This window comes from Dioscorea cayenensis, chromosome 9 (genome assembly GCF_009730915.1).
Source record: "Dioscorea cayenensis subsp. rotundata cultivar TDr96_F1 chromosome 9, TDr96_F1_v2_PseudoChromosome.rev07_lg8_w22 25.fasta, whole genome shotgun sequence".
NCBI classification, from domain to species: Eukaryota; Viridiplantae; Streptophyta; class Magnoliopsida; order Dioscoreales; family Dioscoreaceae; genus Dioscorea; species Dioscorea cayenensis.
The window spans coordinates 16,109,952-16,130,182 of record NC_052479.1 but is presented as its reverse complement, the minus strand read 5'-3'; the positions used below and the strand labels follow the sequence as shown (position 1 = coordinate 16,130,182).

Sequence of the window (20,231 nt, the reverse complement as noted above, 5' to 3'; positions counted from 1 at the left end):
TTTTACTAAAATTCAGTGACAATCCATACATTGCTTCGAACCCCAAGCGGATGCATTTGAAAGCAAGCACCTGGTCCATCACACAATTGCCGAAAATTAGTGTGTCATCCGTAAACTGAAAAATGAGGATCTCGGTACTCTGATTATGTTTTATGTGAAACCGCCCTGCCTGCCTGGCTCTATGCAGAAATAGAGTCAATGAGTCAGCTACCAGAATGAAGAAGAATGTCGCCAAAGGCATCAATTTTTGCCTCTTGAGAATCTATGAGTTGGTATCCCATTCACAGAATAACAAACATCAACCGTCTAACTATTCCATCCATCATATTAGTCGAGTCAATCTGATTCGTTCTTATCTATATATAACGCAACAGAGAACTTACGACCTCGCGGATGTAGAGGGATTCAAACCCCCGGTATTCCTATCAATACTTCGTTTTTCAAGACCGACTTTTTCAACTGTTCAGACATCCATCCCTTCGCGCTTCATACGCCCTATCAATCTACACGCTGGCAGGTAGGGGCAACTCTATGTGATTCGCTAAGCTTACTTGCGCCCCACCCCATAAGCTTACTCTATTGCCTGTGCCGGTTAGCGAAACTTTTCTGGTAGTATGAATCGCCACGCTTTGCTTATTTCTATATGATAATATGCATCGTCGCTTGCTACGCTCCCTGCGTGTAATAGCAAGCAAGAGAGTGAAGAACGAACGATCCAGCCTCCAAAAAAAAAAGAGTGATTGAGTCCCGACTCAAGCGAGTAAGTAAAAGGCGTGGCAAGAGAGCGAGTTCGACTCACGTAACGATCCGCGAAGTGAAGGACCCGATCCTTTAATGCCAGATCTGCTGTGAAGGACCGATCCTTTAATGCAAGAGAGTGAGTTCGACTCCCTCTCTCCATTTTGAAGTCCCACCGCTCCCCCTTTCATTAAGTACCTATCCCGGCTTGAATTTTGGGGTGAGTACTAAAGTGCCTTCATAATCGCATCGCTGGCCCGACTGCAGAGCGACTCTCTCCCGTGCCACAACAAGGTGTGGAATCTGGATCTACTATGTGTTCTGACTCTATTGGATCAAGTTACATACTCAGCGTTCTACTACCACTACTACTATGGATAGAAAATGTTCTCTGAAAGAGATTGGACTCTCTTACTAAAATTAGTCTAGGTTGTTCCTGAGATAGGTTCCCTGGATCCATTCTAACCTAAATGGATGAATGAAGAAGGGGGCGGGCAGATATGACGGCCATACACACTTCTTTTTAGCCGAAGAAAGCCAGATCTACTACACAGCTAGGATCAGAGAAAGATTGAGAAAGCAAGATTAAACCTACTCTACTATCCATTCCAAAGGCGAACAACCCCCTCATAGTCGATCAATGAACGGATCAAAGAAGGAGGCTCTATCTATGTCATCGTATATAAGGGAAGAAGCCCGTCCCTGATCGAAGAATGAAGAAGCTAGCCCGGGTAGACTTTCAGAGCTCTTGCTCTGCGTATCCGTCTTGGGGGTTATAGAAAGATACGAACCGCCTACTCTTTGAAGCTTGCTAAAAAAAAGCAATCCCGAACTCAACCTTCTGTTACCTACTTTGACTCATATCTTCTGTATGCCTTAATACAAGACAAGCACAGGAAAGGATATTCAATAAAAACCGGGCTATCACCCTATTTAATTAAGTTTAATCGAGTTTCCCCTCTCTTCTACGGAAGTCGTCTTTTAGTCTATTTCTGTTCTTGTGTCTATCACTATCACCCTATTCTCTCTTAATTGCCTATCCTTTATAGATGAGGAGGAGTACTTTAGCAGTAGTTTCCATCATGAAAGATTGACCTCCTCAATCAAGTGCCAGATATGAATTTTCTACGGGACTACTTACTTACCTAAAGTTCACTTCTAACTTACCAAATAAGTTTACTGAAGGAACTGACCTAAGCATAGCTCTATCTCTCAAATACAAATACCTTCAAATGCATTCCTTGGATAAGCTAATCTCTTTGAAGTCCTTTGTTTGTTTGTCCTACTTATTTATAGTCTCAGTCCTCCATCCTATCTTTACTCGTGTTTTTATTAACCAACAACACATGCACTTTGTTGTCACTAAAGAAAAGGTTATTCAATTCAATCCACTAGTGCAACTGAAGTGAAGGAATGACCTATTTTGAACCGGAACAAGAAAGTGCTCATAACCACTGCTTGTGAACAGCTCTCCTCAACTAAAGGCGCACCTACTGTTACTAGAAGTCTAGTCTCTCTGAGGGACTCTTTCGATCTCGAACTAACTTTCTTAATAGGCAGGCAAGGGCAGAGGCCGGGAGAGACAAAAAAAAGGCACCCATTCTTTCAACACAAGACAATTGGATTCATTTATTTGGTTATAGGAAAAAAAACAAATTTCTCATGCTGACTCTATAGTTGAACTGTGGTTTTCATCATTTCTCGGTATATGAGCATTCAAGTTCCACAATAAAGGAGACTGTCTCTAGCAAAACATTTTAAATCCACGTATATGATAAACAATCCAACTGGATATGGGATGTTCAGATGTAGGCAAAAGAACCGAACAATAGCTATTTATTTATGAGAATTTTGAAAGCGGATCCGATTTCAGAGTCGATGTTAAAGAGTCAAGATGCAGAGGAACCACCGCCCCAAGTGCCCTATAGATAAAAGAAGAATTTTTGCTAATTCGATTTATATATATAAGGCCTCGTCTTCGATGGCTAATTGTTTTTACTTTTTTGGACCAAAGGAAATGAAACCCGAGCCTTTCCTAAATGGAGATTGGGTTGATGTGAAGTCTTTATTACGAGAGTAAATTCTTTCCTTTTTTTCTCATCGTCCCATTTTTGCGCTCGCTAGGGAAGGGTTGGTGAGAAAGACGGAGGTCGTCCGACCGGGTAAAAGGGGAAACTAATGACCCGTGATAGCTTGGTATTAGAGCTACCTTGTCAGAGTAGTTGGCTTGTGAAGCACACAATGTCGACCTCGGAGATTCTCATAACCGACAGACATGCTAACTGTGTACTGTTTATTTAAAATAAAATATCTTTTAGCCAAGCCAATAAATTATACTTACTAAGTGATCACAATCATACAGAATGGGGCTACAATGGTTGTTGTTGGTATGGCTTTCCCTCATTCTCTTTTTCTTGGACGCAGCACCAAGCCGTCCTTATCCAGTCCCTCCCAATTTCCTCACCTTAGTGGTCCCCTTAACACTCTATTCTTTTTCTCTGCCCAGCTCCAACTATTGGTTGGGAGGGATACATGTTCCCATCCCCACGGAGTGGAATTGAATAGATTCGGTTGGGTCGACCTTATATATTACCTAGTTGCTCATCTTTCGTCCTTATCCCTCGTCTGGAGCCACTATCCAAAATTAATAGTTACTCCATTCCCGGTCTGGCTAAAGCAATGAGGGGAGTTAGAGTGGGGTCTTCCCTTGCGCCCAACGCATATCACTACAATGAGTATGAGGCTGCAGCTAGCGATGACTGAGAAGAACATGTTTTATCCTACCCATCACAACCATATTCATTAGTCGATCCCATCCCGAATCCAGCTGACCCGACTCCCCTCTTTTCATTCCCATCCAAAAAAACCCATTTTTTTGAGAATCGGACAGATTCCTAGCCTCGAATGACTGGAATGAAAACAAAGAAAAGCAACAACAAGGTCTGCCTTTCCAAAGAAGTTTAAGGTCCGAAGAAAGAATGCTTAAGATGAGCGGTAGAAAGCATATAAAGTTGAGAATCCACTAAACAAACAAAGAAATCCCCCTTTAGGGATCCTCCATTCGTGCCTAATGGTAGCTTTTATAAAGTAGTCTTTACTGATTGGGTGTCGATTCAAAACAAAACCTAGATAAGAAACGGGCCATTAAAGCATAACTTATTATATCTCATTTCTGTGTTCGAGGATTCTTACTATGGATTGTTAACCTCGCATAGATAGATCATCTCGTTATACTTTATGTCTTCCAGTTTGAAGTGAAGCCTAGGTGATCTCATTTTACAAGTGTGCTCAAGTGAGAATAAAAGCATGGGTAAAGGAAAAATCCCCTACTATTGAAGTGAAGCTGGGTGGCTGCCCTTTAGCTGGTGAGCGATCAGAGTATATTAGGGCTATCACTTCACACTACGACAAGGGTGATCAAATCTTAGAATAGCTTGATCTATCTAAAAATCAGAGCTCCCAATGAGTTGCTTTTGCACCTCTTATGATGCTCCCTCCCAAGTCATATATATCAAATAAAAATCGTCACGTAAGTTGTGCACATTGAGCTAAGCGATAAAAGGGAAATAGCGAGAAAACGGCCACCCACCCCACTATAGAGAGTAAGCTTTTTTTTGGCGAGCCTTGCTAGCTTCTTTCTCAGTATTCTCAAGTGCCTCAATGAGTTCAGAATGACACTTCTTCTATTATTTTTTGTTCCGGAGAAAGAAATGGATTCAGCGGATATAGGGATTCATGGGATTCTCTTGATAGAAGCCTAAGTGCATGACTCAAATAGTCTAATTATATCCAATAAATAGGTCTTTCCCTCTATCAGACTCTATGGAAGCCCCCCTTCTACCCCGCGGGACTCCTTGTTTGGATAAAGCCCTAGTCCTTGGCTTGGTACACTGAGGTAGATGATTCACGATCGGTTATGAGAAGTAGCCTAGCCACCCAATCCCTTGCCCTGAAAGGAAGCAGGCGCAAATCGGTTTGGCAACTGTCTAAGCTAAAGATTTGACTATCAGAACATGAGTTTTATTTGCATCTTACAAGTCAAAATTTTGAAACTCAGCTTGATCCCATGCTAATGATTCTGACCTTGGAAATCAGGAAGCGGTAAAGGCCCCCTATCATCCTACGAACCAAGATCCGTGGACACGGAATGAGAGTTCAAAGGCCTTTTTCTTTGTAGCCGAATTCGACTTTGATCGGTATTGTATGCGCTCGGCGGACAGTCTGACCTCACATCATAGCTTTCATTGCTCTTTCCCTTTCTCTTCAGTAGGAGAGCTTATTGGGAGTCATTATTCGACCCCGTCTATGGATAGGAAAGCACTAGTTCCGGGTAAGCGGTTTAGAAAGTCTGTCTTTCTTCTCTTGGACCTGGACCTTGGCTTACATCTTTGGCTTATAAAGGCTTTACGAGCCCCCCTATAAATCGAGTTTCACTAGCACTTGAGCTATTAGCCTCAGCTTTGTCTCAAGATTAAGCCCATTCTCTTTTTCATCCTGCTGGTCATTCTTCTGATGAGTCAAGGTGGTTTTCAAAAAGGCAAATTATGCGTTATTTACTAGCTTTCCAAAAACATGACAGTAAAGTCAAAAAACTCTTAAGCGGTATGAGACTTGACCTTCAACTCTCGTTCTCGGGTTATATTACTCTAAAACAACCGAGTCACGCATGAAACTAACTCGATCGGTCTCGAGATTACTTAAAACTACTTTATTTCAAATCAAATCATTAACATTCTTTCTAAAAGGATGAATGGCTTCAATCTTCATTGTCTAATCTTAATCTTCTCCACAATGCACTTACCGCTATCATTCATGTGATTAAGACTCATACAAAGTGTTCAGGAGGTGAATGAAGCAAAAATATACACATGAGTCATGCCTACTTCCTCTGTGAATGCCCACCTCATTTGCTAATTGATAAATATCTGGTTTCAGATGAGTTCAAAGAAAGACTGCCTTCGAAGAAGCTTTTTTTCAAGACCCCTTTTTCCATGTGGTGATGGCCTGTTAGAGCTCATAGAGGATCCTCCGCAATCATGCATAAAAGATCCGCCTCGGGAGGTCATTGTGTTCTCCCCGAAGAGGCCATTCTGATACAACCAATGTCTAGGCCTGACATATATTCTTTCTCTCAGCTCTACAGTGGAGAATGGCAGTAGTAGAATGTCCTTTCTAGGTCTTGAAAGCTCCTATTTTTGCCTTGACAAATGACATGACTTTTTGGTTGTCGGTGAATTGGTCGAGCAAAGAAGAAATCATCATATAATAATCGAGAAATTGCAATAGAAAAGAAAAAAAGGGAGGTTTGCGATGATTTTTGAAATCTTTTTCTACTAGGTAATCTATTATCCTTATGCATAAAGATAATAAATTCGGTCGTTGTGGTCGGACTCTATTATGGATTTCTGACCACATTCTCCATAGAGGCCCCTCTTATCTCTTCCTTCTCCGAGCTCGGGTTATGGAAGAAGGAACCGAGAAGGAGGTATCAGCAACAACTGGTTTTATTACAGGGACAGCTCATGATGTTCATATCGATCTATTATGCGCCTCTGCATCTAGCATTGGGTAGACCTCATACAATGACTGTCTTAGTTCTACCATATCTTTTGTTTCATTTCTTCTGGAAAAAAATCAAAAAAAGCTTTTAACAGTATTAGAAATACCAGTACCAGAAACTCAATGCGTAATCTCCGCAATCTCAACATTCAATGTGTATTCTTGAATAATCTAATCTTTCAATTATTGAACCATTTTTATTTTACCAAGTTCAACGTTAATCAGATTAGTCAACATTTATATGTTTCGATGCAACAACAAGATCTTATTTGTAACAAGTAGTTTTGTTGGTTGGTTAATTGGCCACTTTTTTTATTCATGAAATGGCTTGGATTGGTATTTATTATTCGGATCCGGACAAAAATAGATGAATCGGAAGAAATCCGAGCAAATGGAAAGGAAAAAACAAAGGATGAATTTGACTTTCACTTTATAAAGACATGCTAGAATGATAGCCCTAGTTACGATCTTATCTCCCTAATTGGCAATTGGGAAGACTTAACAAAGATAAAAAAGAAAAGACTTAAGAGTTCCGTGCAGCGAGCCACTCCCCGAGGCCAAGGATGGGGTCGAACCGTCATTCCATGATTTGCAGTCTGATACATTTCCATTATGTTACCTAGCCAAACCCACCACCCCATGTGCCAAAGTAAAATGGTTGTTCTTCCTTCCCCGCTCCTTCTTTTTCTACATATGCAGTGGTGGGCTCCGTGCACTATATGACCGGTGGCGGGTTACCGAGAGAAGAGAAGAGGGATAACTTCTTTTCTCCCTTGTCTTGCTCAATCTTCCTTTTCTCGATTGAAAGTTGCAAGCCACTCCACTCATCTGGGTACAGAGGCCAGATAGAAGGTGGCTTCTTCTAGATGTATGTTCAGGCGAAGAACAGATAGAACTTGCTCTTCTTTTGGTTGCAAAAATTGATGGTATGGGCGACCTTTTCGCAGCAAGGAAAAATGATCCATCTTTTCAACCGGATTCACCGATAGGAACTTCTGCCAGGTACGTTCCGACAAAAAATGATTTCCACGCCTTTTTCTTCTGTCAACAACAAAGCAAACCAAGGAGGGAGGGAGCGATAATGGCTGGAGGGCTCCCTCGTGGCGCCCCTTGACTATATTCCTTTAAGGAATAGCAGGGACGGTTGGATGACTTCGAGTACTGTTTAGTAGCGATACCCTTTGTAGTCGGGAACCACTTGTCGCTTACAGCTTGCCAGCGGTATCATTGACTGGTTGTCCCTGAAGCTTGGGTGCCCGGGCAGGGCAGATGCATACATCTTCCTTTCAGCCGGAGCTAGCATAGACGCCTGCGATCGAATCCACAGCTTCCACTGGAGAAGCATAATTTCGGTATTGATGCTTACCCACTCTCCTGATACCCTTCGAAGAGAAGGAAGCAAGACTTACTGTACTGGCAAAAAGCATGGCAAATAAAAAAGAACGCGCGCTCTCCGCTCCTTATTTCCTGAAAGTAGACAACAAGTCAAAAACCAGTTAAAGGGTGTTCTGTGGAAGCACATGTTATTTACAGACCGTCTTTGTGGGTTCGGTCATTGGTTCTCGCGTCCTTGTGCTCCCCAAAATGATGAAAGTCAGTACCATCCCGTTAAGGACAGGTTTTTTATAGGAGATTTTTGTCTGTCCATAACTCCGTAACGCTCAATCATTCCATTGAGACGCTCGGGTTCTTCAACAACCAAGGGATCCTGTTGTTATCACTTGATACGGACGACTTTCTGCTCACTAAGTCGGAAGCCAACGCTATATCTCTTGCTATGGCCTATAAGGAGCGAATTCCAATAATTAATTGGTAAAACCACCTCCCCATCTCAAGGAGGTCCTCCACTCTTCCATCGATCGATATAACCGATCCATTTGTCGTAACGTAAGGATGAAAAATCGTTAAAGAGGGCAAGAGAGAACTTGACTTCACTCTTTTCAGATGGTGTTCCGGGAGGAGGGGGTTAGACCTTTTTAATCTTACCATCTGACGCAGTCCAACTTCTCCCTGCTAACCTACAACTAAAGCACCATGACTCTTTGATTCCGAAATGCGGCCGAGGGCATTCCATCGGAAAGGACCCATCACACACCCTAACTCCACGAAGGGATGGAATAGACAGGCACCGTTGACCCTACGATTAGCCCTTGCTAGTAGGAGAAGACATACCTATTGCACTTGCGAAAATGCAAGACAAGAGAATGAAAAGAATTCCTCAAGTTAAGTTCTCATCTAAAAAGTGACATCTCTTTCTTGTTTGAAGAAAACACAAAGAAAAAGAAAGAAAAAAGGTAAAAAAAGACGCAGCTGGATCGACTATTTTACTCATTTTCTAAGAACTCTATAGCGAGAAAGAAGAACACGGGGCATCGCAAGATGAAAATCAAGAGTGACCGGCCATTCTAACAAAAGTCGTAGTATAAGTGCTCAAACGAGCGCTACACTTTCCGCTCTTTTTCTAGCAATGGCGCCTTTTTTTTTTTCTTTTTTCTGAAAAAGGTCGCCAGAGCCGTCAAAACAAGAAAACGAAAAAGTGGTTTTGGCAATAATGCCAGGAGAAGGGTGAGCCAATGCTTCTCTTCGTACGTAACAGATGCTTGCTCTATAGAGAGGCAGATTCACAAGCAAAGTTACATGAAAAGCGGATTCTTCTTATTGATAGATACCCGAGGCCCAGTCAAAAATTTGCTTCGGAGATGGGAGGAGTGACAGACCATAGAACCGAAAGCGGTCAGGAGATATGCCGTTAACGGGAATCCCCCCAGATTAGCACGATTGGCATTCCGACTGATATTTGCACATCATATATAGTTGGTTGCTTGTGTCAAATCAAATGGTTGCTCCTACACGTGACCCGTGAGCTTGGCCGGTAAGTGCGCCCGAGGCGACTGGGGAGCGAAGATGCTTTCCTCGACCGGAACAGATACCTGTTACCTATGGGCAGAAGGTTGTTTCCTATCTTTGCTATTAGGTAAGGGTAGCCAGTAGTAAGAAGCTATCTCTTTCAAAAGTGATTTATTTGACAAGACCAGCCCGTAGTCTTCTTCGGGTGTTTCCGATAACGCATTGACGGGTTCATTCAATGCGGAAGGATGTGACTGATTAAGGGCCTTAATTAAGAAGTGATTGATGGAGTAGATGCTTATCTTCATTCATACGCGCTCGCTGTCCTTCCTACCCCACCCACCTAGCTGAATAGGCGTAATAAAGCTACCTGAAAAAAGACAAGGTGCACCTTGGATTGAAATCGACGAATTGCGTTTTGCTTTAGAAAGATTATCCGGATAAAGTATAATATTGAGAATCTAAATAAAGGCGCATACGTGGGCGGGAAGGGGGTCCCACTACTTCTTCATTCAGGGGGGGACTAGCCTCATGACTTCCCACTGGGCGAGAGGTGCACGTAACCCACTCATCAATCACGGTGTTCAGCTTACTTGCACAGATAGACCCCTATTGTTTGTATAGTAATTAGGCGCCGCATCTTTTGACTCTTGTCAACTAATCTTTTCAATGTTCGATTCTACTCTATGTTAGAACATTTCTGTGAATGCTATTCCGATCTAAGTGGTCCTATTCCGTGTCCCGTGCTAGGAAGCATTACTCTTCTTTTCATTCCAAATTCAAGAATACGACCGATACGATTGATTGGTCTGTGCGCTTCTCTTATTACTTTTTTGTATCCCCCTGTTCCTCGGATACAATTCGATCCTTCTACGGCCAAATCTCAATTTGTGGAAAGCCTTCGATGGCTTCCTTATGAAAACATCCATTTGTATATGGGTATAGACGGTCTTTCATTATTCTTCGTGATATTGACCACATTTCTGATCCCTATTTGCATTTCAGTGGGTTGGTCTGGTATGAGAAGTTATGGGAAAGAGTATATTACAGCATCTCTAATTCGTGAATTTCTAATGATCGCCGTGTCCTGCATGCTGGATCCTCTACTATTCTATGTTCTTCCCGAAAGCGTGCCAATCCCTATGTTGTGCGGAGCTGAGCATCTTCTATTCGCTGGGATAAAGCTTTTCCTCTGCAGGGGCCTTGTGCAGTAAACCCCCCACGGGCGGTCCTCCGTCGTCGTAAATAAAGAGTCAAGTCGTCTCCGCGAAGCTTTCGGGAAGAGGGGTAGTCTTGTGCGTAAGCATAGCATTTCTGGTCAAACCACCGAACCACACATCTCTTTTTGGTGGGACGGTACTCCGAGTAGTGGGTACCTCGTAGTACCTCGACCCTCCTACTCGGGTCTTGTATGGATATACAGGAAGGGGTGCTAGTAAGGTGTGTGTAAGGGGTGTGTTTGTTCACGAGAATGGATTCCTCGTCAAGTTAAGTTAGTGGGTGTGGACACACTTGCGCCAATTCGGATAGTTTTTTCAACAATTCCAGCGAGGTGAGATCAAACCTTTCTAAAAAGCATAGCTCTTGCAAAGCCATTCAAAGAAGATATGTACTAATGGAAAGCTGGCTCAATCTCGGTCGGGAAATCACTTAATCACCGAAGTCTGAAAGTCATGAATGCAGAAAAGACCTGAAAGTCTGTTAGGAGGGAAGATCATTCTTCTTCATATATGAAGCTTGGCACCTTCTCTTTCTTATAGAGGCTTAAGACACCTTGATTTGGAAAGCGATCGATGAGCTAAACAGAGGATCCCTACTTGATACGAAAAAGAACAGGAACTTCACTCATACTTAAATACTTCAATTGAAGAACTCCTTGCTGCATCGATGCTCGAGGAAGCAAGAGTGGGATGAGGGCCAACTACAACTACTAATGCTAATGGAAGCCCCTTTCTTGCTCTGCAACTCTCGAACTAGAGGAAGGAAAGCGCTATACCGACCCACGGAAGAAGCGAGGATGGGAATCTTGTACGGAAGACCGATCTATTTCATTAAAGGAAGAAGGGGATTTGCAGGCAAGAAAAGATCAATAAACAGAAGGCCAAAGAGCCCACTCATCAATTGCTTTTGAAATGCGGATAAGCATGGGCAGGTTATACACTTTCCCGAAGCGGTAAAAGAAAAAACAAGAATATATATATAATTTTTTTTTTCTTATGTATATATAGTCATAGACGGTTCGCAAGCCAAGATAAGCAGGACACTTATTCGCCACAGAGCGAGATCAGATCAGAAGGAGGAAGCAAGGCCACCAGGAGCCTCGGTAGCTACATTCTGCTCACTCTCCACAGCAGACTTCGGTGCAGGACAAACGTTCCCCCTACCAAGCATTCTTTCATTCATTTCATTGCCACCTACTCCAATGCTCGACCGGATCATTTTGGATGCCGACACCAAATGGGGAGTTCCACAATGCCCTACGCTTTGAATTCGAACAAAAACCTTTTGGTTCCTTGGTCCGTCGCTTTGTTTGCCCTAACGCCCAAATTTGCCTATTGTACATGGATTGCTTGCATGGACAGAGTTACTCGACTCGAGATCGACGAACTCAAGAGAGGGATTCTATTATTCTCAAGATGCGTCCTCTGCTAGTCCACTAGTGAGAATTCCGAACACTTGTTCTTTAAATGCCTATATGCAGCATATGTGTGGATATGTTTGCTTCTGAAATATGGTCATCCGATGAAGGTCGAAACCAAATATTTTAGTAGAAAGAACTCTACTCCTTCTGCTTGAGGCTGGTAAGAACTTATGCATCTTCATTCTCTCTTTCTGGATTGATTCTCGACTCACCCTGCCTGATAGTCGGCTTGGCCCATGAGACCTATTATCTTATTGTCCCTGGCTCGGGCTCACTACTTTGGAGAATGGGTTTTTCCCCTTTCTGGTTCACAAACACTATAACCCATCGGGAAGCTCCATCCAAATTCTAGTTGATGTGAGCACTTCCCCAGAGGCAGAGTCTGAATCGAGCAATGAAGTCTTGGGTCTTTTTTCTAAGGGCCCTTAAATTCCACTAGCCTTAATTCACTTTTCAGAGTTGCCAAGGTGGCGTTGGTGGTCTCGTTTTATCATAAATAGATAGAAAGAAAGTGCTATTCTTCCAATTTTTAAAGAGCCTTAGCTATATGCTTAATATATGCAAAGAGGCCACTTACTCGCCTCTAAAATTAATTATTATTATATTTAGTAAACTAGTAAAGAGGATCTCTCCCTTGACTCTATCATCGTCTTTCTTTGTTCAAGTATGGAATTATCTCCCAGAGCTGCGGAACTCATGACTCTATTAGAAAGTAGAATGACCAACTATTACATGAATTTTCAAGTGGATGAGATCGGTCAAGTGGTCTCAATTGTAGATGGGATTGCACGTGTTTATGGATTGAACGAGATTCAAGCTGGAGAAAGGGTGGAATTTTCCAGTGGTAGGTATTGTTGTCTTTGGTAGTGATACCGCTATTAAAGAACAAGATCTTGTCAAACGCACTAGATCTATTATGGATGTTCCTGCTGGAAAGGCCATGTTAGGCCGTGTGGTCGATGCATTGGGAGTACCTATTGATGGAAGAGGGGCTCTAAGCAATCACGAATAAAGACGTGTCGAAGTAAAAGCCCTAGGAATTATTGAACATAAATGCATACGCGAACCTATGCAAACAGTGCTTAAAAGCGATGGATAGCCCGGTTCCTATAGGCGCGGATCAACAAGAAGTTATAATCGGGGATGCATAAACTCGAAAAACAGACTATAGCTATCGATACTATATTAAACCAAAAAGCAAAATGAACTCAAAGGGCACCTCTCGTAGTGAGACATTGTATTGTGTCTATGTAGCGATTAGACGTAAAACGCTCGAGTGTGGCACAATTAGTTCAAATTCTTCCGTGTCTAATGCTTTGGAATATTCCATTCTTTGATGGCGACAACGCTCGGATCCCTCGCCTCTCGCAATTTCGGCCCAATATTCGGGTGTGCCATGGGGGAATATTTCCATAATAATGGAATGCACGCATTAATAATATATGATGATCTTAGTAAACCGGTGGTGGCATATCGACAAATATCATTATTGTTACGCCGACCACCAGGTCGTGAGGCTTTCCCAGGGGATGTTTTCTATTTACATTCCCATTTCTTAGATAGAGCCGCTAAACGATCAGACCAGATAGGTGCAGGTAGCTCGACTGCGTTACCCATCATTGAAACACAAGCTGGAGACGTATCGGCCTATATCCCTACCAATGTGATCCCCATTACAGATGGACAAATCTGTTTGGAAACAGAGCTCTTTTATCACGAAATTAGACCAGCTATTAACATTGGCTTATCTATCAGTCGTGTTGGGTCTGCCGCTCAGTTTAGAGCTATGAAACAAGTCCGCGATAGTTCAAAACTAGAATTGGCACAATATCGCGAAGTTGCCGCCTTCGCTCAATTTGGGTCAGACCTTGATGCTGTGACTTAGGCATTACTCAATAGTGGTGCAAGGCTGACAGAAGTACCCAAACAACCACAATATTCACCACTTCCAATTGAAAAACAAATTATAGTGATTTATGAAGCTGTCAAGGGATTCTGTGATCGAATGCCACTAGACAGAATTTCTCAATATGAGAGAGCCATTCCAAGTAGTATAGATCCCGAATTACTAAAATCCTTCTTAGAAAAAGGTGGGTTAACTAACGAAAGAAAGATGGAACTACATGCTTCTTTAAAAGAAAGCGCTTTGCCTTACCTATGATGCAAGAAAGATAGGAAGAATTTCATTGACAACAAAAAACGTGATGAGTGTAGCATACTTCTTATAGGTTTATAGGTAGGGGCGTGCTACAGCTTTCTCATTCTTGTACTACACCAACCTCTCGATATGCCCGGGAAAAAGGATGGTGGGAAATCGACCATTTCCCTGGGTATCTTAGAACCCCATCTCTAGGATACCTCCGCATTGCCATGCTGCTGGGACGTACAAGTGCTATATATATATTCTTATAAAAATATAAAAAAGTCTTTCTTTTATTTGTCTTATCATTACTTTAAGAAGTAAGTGATTAGGGAATTAGTCTATGGTATGAACAAATCAAAGGATTTTGAAGTTCTCCAATTACTTCTCTCTTTACCCACCAAAGGCCTTAGCATATGTTCCATCATGGGTTTGCACCTTTTTCCGGGGTAGGAGCCGGCCTCCTACTCTCTTATGCAGCATTTATTAACTTAGCGGGTGGATCATGCAATAAGCCTCTCTCGAACTTCCCTTTCTCATACGTCTTTATGAAAGCCTCTCGGCTTTCGAGATCCGGTCCATCATCAACTCAGTCAGATCTTCTTGTTTGCCCGCTTTAATTAGGCTTCCTTTTATCAGCTGCATCCCTGCAGAATTCAACCTTTTATCAGCTGGGCTGGTTCGGTAGTGTAGTTGTTGTAAGGTTAGAGGCTCGGGAAAGGTGATAAAATGCTCTTCGACAACAAAAATGAGAAAATCGAGTCCAAAATAAACCAAGTGAATATGGACTTAAAGGCTTTAGCAAAAACAAAAATGTAGTTGTGGATGGAGTGAAAGAAAGTAATCCAGTTCAATTATGTTTGTTGAGCAAAAGGACGGAACACTTAAGTCTTTTCTTTTTTATCTTCTATAAGTCTTCCCAATTGCCAATTAGGGAGATAAGATCGTAACCGTGGGCTATCTTTCTAGCATGTCTCTATAAAGTAAAAGTCAAATTCATCGTTTGTTTTTTCCTTTCCATTTGCTCAGATCTCATCCGTTTCATCAATTTTATACTGATCCAGAATAATAAATACCAATCAAAGTCATTTCATGAATAAAAAGTGACCAATTAACCAACCAACAAAACTACTTGTTACAAATAACATCTTGCGAGGCCTGTTTGAGTCCATAGAGAGCCCTCTAAAAAGTGAAAAGACTTTTGGATCTTGTGAATCAACAAAGCCCGGTGGCTGAGCTTACATTAACTCGTCCCTCCCACCACTTTCTTTGTTTGATAAGCACAATGTTAGGCGTGCAATCCAGTCCAAAGTTTCGATCGGAGGTCGCCATTTCTTCTCCCTGGACGAGGGATCACCGAAGACGTCTCCTTGAAGTCGAGTCCTGATAAATGCTTGAGTAGACATATTTTTATATATGTTTTACATGCATTGAGCATCATTTTTACCATGGTTTATGTCTCATATTGTGTATTTGGTGTTCTTTTTATGCATATAGGTTGTGAATGCCTTGAAGAGTAAAAAGGAAGCAAAGATGGGCTATAAAGACATAATGTTGGGAGTTCTTGTTCAATTCAAGGACCAAGACACGAGAGGAGTTCATAAAGCGTGGAGATGTGTGCCAACTTCCAAGAAGATTCAAGTCAATTCACTAGTTGGAAGGGCACAAAAGGCAGCCACATCTTCATGTTCCTTCTCTTTGTGAAGATTGCAAGACCTCTCAAAGATACGTCGATGAAGAAAAAGTTTTTACTGACCTAACACATGGACGTGTGCCCGGACATGTGGCCTCAAGAGAAGAGTGATTGGACCGTGTTTTGTGAAAAGCAATGTAGCAAAATTACTGTTCACGCGCATGTGTTGAAATTCCACGCGCCCGTGTGAAAATTTCTGCAGCTCACGCGGCCGCGTGGAAAATCCACATTGGCGCGTGAGGGCACGTGACAGGTGCGATCTAAGGCCTATAAATTGCCGTTTTGCCCTATTATTTCTGATCTTTTGTGCGGCTCTTGAGGGGTGAGACAGTTAGGGTTTGGAGAGGAGGCCTTTGCGGCCATGGAGGCGCTTCGTCACCAACTTTGATCGATTCCTCCTCCGTCATAGCATCAAGGAAGACACCGGTGAACCTAGCTTCGGAGTGGGTCCATCAAGACGTCGAAGCTCTCCATCAAGGCCATCAGTTCATATATAAGGGGGTTTATTTCTATGGTTTTAATGTACTTTCATTCATTGATGGTGTGTTTTTGTATGTTGCTCTATGGAGAGCTAAAAACCCCGAGAGGATATTTGGGCTTGTGAACCCTAGGATTCTCATCTTTTTGTGGATTTGCTTAGTGTTTCTATTTAATCCGAGTTTGATTAAGTTTTAATCTTGTATTCTCATTAATTACTTGTTTAATTAATCCTTGTGGTTGATTGGATTTGCATGATTTGTTACTTTGATGTGAGAGAGGTCTCCATTAGAGTTAGAACTTCAAGGTTAAAGAGGGTTGAGAGGGTGAGTTATGAGATAGTGGAGTGTCCCCTCTCCATTCCGATTGAGTTTATTCTATCTCCGTTCCTTAAGCTCTATGCAACCATATTTGGTGTGAGGCGTGAGATTGAGAGATTTGTCCACCGGGACCTTGTAGGGGGTTAGGATCCTTCGCCGGGAATTAGGGTTGGATCAATCTTTAGGAATCGGATACAACTCTTGGAATCCCTATAGTGCTTTGCAGTCATATGTGGTGTGATGTGTTGAGATTGAGCGATTTCTCCACTAGGACCTCGTAGGGAACTATTATCGGTGATCGGGAGGCCGGATCTGATTATATTTGGATTTCCATGACTTAACTTACTCATTATAGAAACACTTTGCTTATTCGGTACCTAATACCTGAATCCTAGGGGGAGTATTGCCCGAATACTCCACTTTTACTGATTGAGATCTCCATCCATTTAACCCTTGCATATTTGTCTCTCGTATTCATTTCTTCGCACATTAGATCACCACACCTTTCCATTTATCATTAGGTTAGAAAGCAGAGAATAAGTTAGTACTAGTATCCCTGTTCCCTGTGGATTCGACTACCCACTCACCGTGGTAATTATTACTTCGACACCCGTGCACTTGTGGTTTACATGCATATTCGGACACGTGTCATGTCCCATACATATGTGGACGCAGTGCGGAAAAGAACTAACTCCCACGATTGGTTGGGTTCGCCAAGGGGGAAGGAAGACGAATGACATCTTAGCACTCTTCCACCCTTTCTTTAAAGTAAAGTACTTTCCGTTTAGTCAATGTTCCAGTTGAGTCAAGGGGGTGGCTAGGTGATCCAACATTCCTTTCCCTACCATGCTTAGAATCCTTTGTTGGGGTCTCTCTATCCAGTGACTTCCCATCTCATCAACCCTTATTTCTTTCGTTGAAATTTTTTTTTTTAATATGAAATTCTGCACAGGTTCGCGGACGGCCCTTCATTCTATATACACGAGCATTGGATCACTCTCTGGGAGCGATGCTCGCGCAAAAGAACGACGAAGGTCAAGAGGTTGCGTTAGACTATCTTAGCCGGATGATGGTCGGTGCTGAGCATCGATATCCTCCGGTTGAGAAAGAATGCTTTGCCCTCATGTTCGCCGTCCAGAACTACTTGTTGGCGCATATGGTTTACCTAATCTAATCTCTCGGGTAAACCCGCTAAAGATCTTAGTCGCTAAGGCAGGATCACTTAGCGCGAGACTTGCCATTCTATTGTCTGTCCCAATTTGACTTACATAAGGTGTATGTGCCACAAAAAGCTGTAAAAGGACAAGCGCTAGCAGATTTCCTTGCCGCACATCCGTTCCGGATTCTAATCTGAATGATGATCTCCCGGATGAACCAGTCTTCCACATTTTTACTTTTCCCGGACATCCCCGTGATAGATGGGAAATGTACTTCGACGGTGCAACGCGTACCAATTCCAATGAGGAGTTTACTTCTGGGGTCGGTATTATTATATTCATAACCCCGGAAGGGCACATGATACCACACTCCTTCTCATTAACTGAGTCGTGCTCCAACAACGTAGCCGAATATAAGGCGTTATGGGTATGGAGATGGCTCACGAAATCGAAATCGATCATCTTGAGGTTTGCGGTCATCGTAACCCAGATGAACGGCAAGTATGCAGTTAAGAAACAAATATCCTCCCCTACCATAACTCGTCGCCTCGCAAGGAACTTCAGATATTTCAACATCGAACATATTCCTCGCGGACGAAATGCCCGAGCAGATGCATTAGCAGGCCTAGCAGCCTCAATGTCCCTCCCAGACGGAGAAAGCCTGAACGTGGTACTTTGTGAAAGAAAGATTCTGCCACCACTAAACACGCACCGCAGCACCAAGTTTGGACAAATCGATTGACGGTGAATGAGGTTGTAGTTGGTGATTAGTGTGATTCATTCATCGACTACATCCTATTTTTGTTTTGATCCAACCTGAAGATCCAAAAGAAAGAGAAAGTGTCCGACGAAGGGCCCCTAGGTTTCATTACGATGTTAAGACAAAGACATTGTATAGGAAATCTTATGACGGCATCATGTTTATCAGACAAAGAAGCTGAACAAGTTCTACACGATATGCATAGCGGTACTTGTGGAGCCCATCAACCCGGTCCAAAGTTGCACTTTAGTATTAAACGAATGGGTTACTACTTACTGGACTGGCCAACTATGATAAGGGATGCAATGGAGTTTAGTTCGCAAGACGCTGTCAAGCTTGCCAATTTCATACTAACTTCATCCACCAAGCACCTGAACCGCTACACCCAACGGTAGCATTAAAGCCTTTGTCTTTTGCCTGGTATATAATAATGCTATCCCTAATTAATAAGAGTTTTTCCATTCTTTTTTTCTCTTGGTATCCACTATCGTGACTCCTAGGGCCCTGAGCTTGTTGAGCCCTTCCTGCGTGGAATCTTGGTAGCCTCCAACTCCCTCATAGTATCCAAAAACATTGGTAAAAAAACAGCAGACCCAGCGGGTGGAGTCGTTAGCGCAACGAGCCAATAGCGAGTGGAGTGCATAAGCCCCGATAAGCTATAAGGGAAGGGCGAGCCAGCTTTGAACAGCCAGCCTTCAATCCACAATTGAGTGTCTCAATTTTCAATAGCAAGACTGATTTAACAACTGCAAGATCAAAAATAAGCCATCCAACTTGTCTTATGACCAAGAGCTAATTGAAATCCCTGATAAGTGCTTGTGTGATATGAATGCGAAGCATTCTTTCCTTATGTTGAGCATTACTTTTCTCGTGTTTTTACACTAATATGTGTGTTTTTATGTTAATTTCGTGCAGGTAGGGTTGTGAGGCTGAGTATGAAGGAAACAAGCCAATGTGGATCATAATGCACCGATTTTGGAGGAAATCTTGCTAAGGTTCAAACGCGAAGACATAGGTCAGGTGTGAGAAGATAGAGTGTGTGCCAATTTCCTCGTATTTGAGTTATCACAACCACTTGAAGGGGCACAAGGGCAGTCACACTCAAGCATTCCGACTTATGCACATAGAAAAAGATCTCCACCAACTTGTCCGTCATTAAAGAACAAAGCGATCCACGACATGAGCGTGTGCTGTTTGCATCACCTCGATGAAAGTATGGACTCGGGGAAGTATTTTAGGCTAGGAAATCGTAAAGCGAACACTCGTATCGAAAGTAGTGTAGCAGACCCTGTTCTACAACGGCCGAGAAAAATAGGAATTCGGAGAATCCACAGCTGGCGTGTGGAAATTATACATGACCAGTGGAAATTCCACATGGGCGTGTGTAAATCCACTGGGCCCATGTGATCGCTCGATTCGACCCTCTATTTAAAAGTCGATTCAGCCCGATTTTTGGCATTATTTTCTCCATCTTTTCCCCAACTTGAGAGAGGGTTTCGGCTAGGATTTTGAGAGATATTGGCTAAGGTTTTGGAGAGGTTCTATGGCTCCGACATCATCATTCCTTAGGAAGAAGGTTGGTAGGGGAGCTTCCATTGAGGCGTATCCTATACCGGACAAGGGAATCTTTAGATGACAAGTAGAGGACTTTCCACAAGACCATCGACACGACTATCGAGGGGGTTTCTCTATGGATTCATTGCTTTTACATTCTATTTTTTTGATTGTACTTAGCTCCATGGAGAGCTAAACCCCTAGTGGGTACTTGGGTATTTGTGAACCCTAGGATGTATTTGTTTCATTGAATCTCTTTATTATGCTTTCAATTAATTTATGTTTGTTATGAGTTCCAACATTGAATGCTTGATTGTATGAACATTTCCCCTAGAGTGACACTAG

At 42.6% G+C, this 20,231-nt stretch overlaps 1 protein-coding gene and 2 pseudogenes across 1 annotated transcript; all 3 read left to right on the top strand.

Annotated features, from left to right (window-relative positions):
* The first annotated feature begins 6,071 nt into the window (after positions 1 to 6,071).
* On the top strand, positions 6,072 to 7,411 carry LOC120268527 (annotated as a pseudogene).
* A 909-nt stretch (positions 7,412 to 8,320) lies between these two features.
* On the top strand, positions 8,321 to 10,468 carry LOC120268698 (NADH-ubiquinone oxidoreductase chain 4-like). Its single transcript, XM_039275986.1, has one exon. The coding sequence runs from the start codon at positions 9,831 to 9,833 to the stop codon at positions 10,356 to 10,358; it is 528 nt and encodes a 175-aa protein (XP_039131920.1). The 5' UTR covers positions 8,321 to 9,830; the 3' UTR covers positions 10,359 to 10,468.
* A 1,983-nt stretch (positions 10,469 to 12,451) lies between these two features.
* Positions 12,452 to 13,988, top strand: LOC120269267 (annotated as a pseudogene).
* Positions 13,989 to 20,231: the final 6,243 nt, after the last annotated feature.

Excerpts from the sequence above, each read along its gene's own strand:
- LOC120268698 (XM_039275986.1), top strand. The coding sequence starts at position 9,831 with ATGTTAGAACATTTCTGTGAATGCTATTCCGATCTAAGTGGTCCTATT.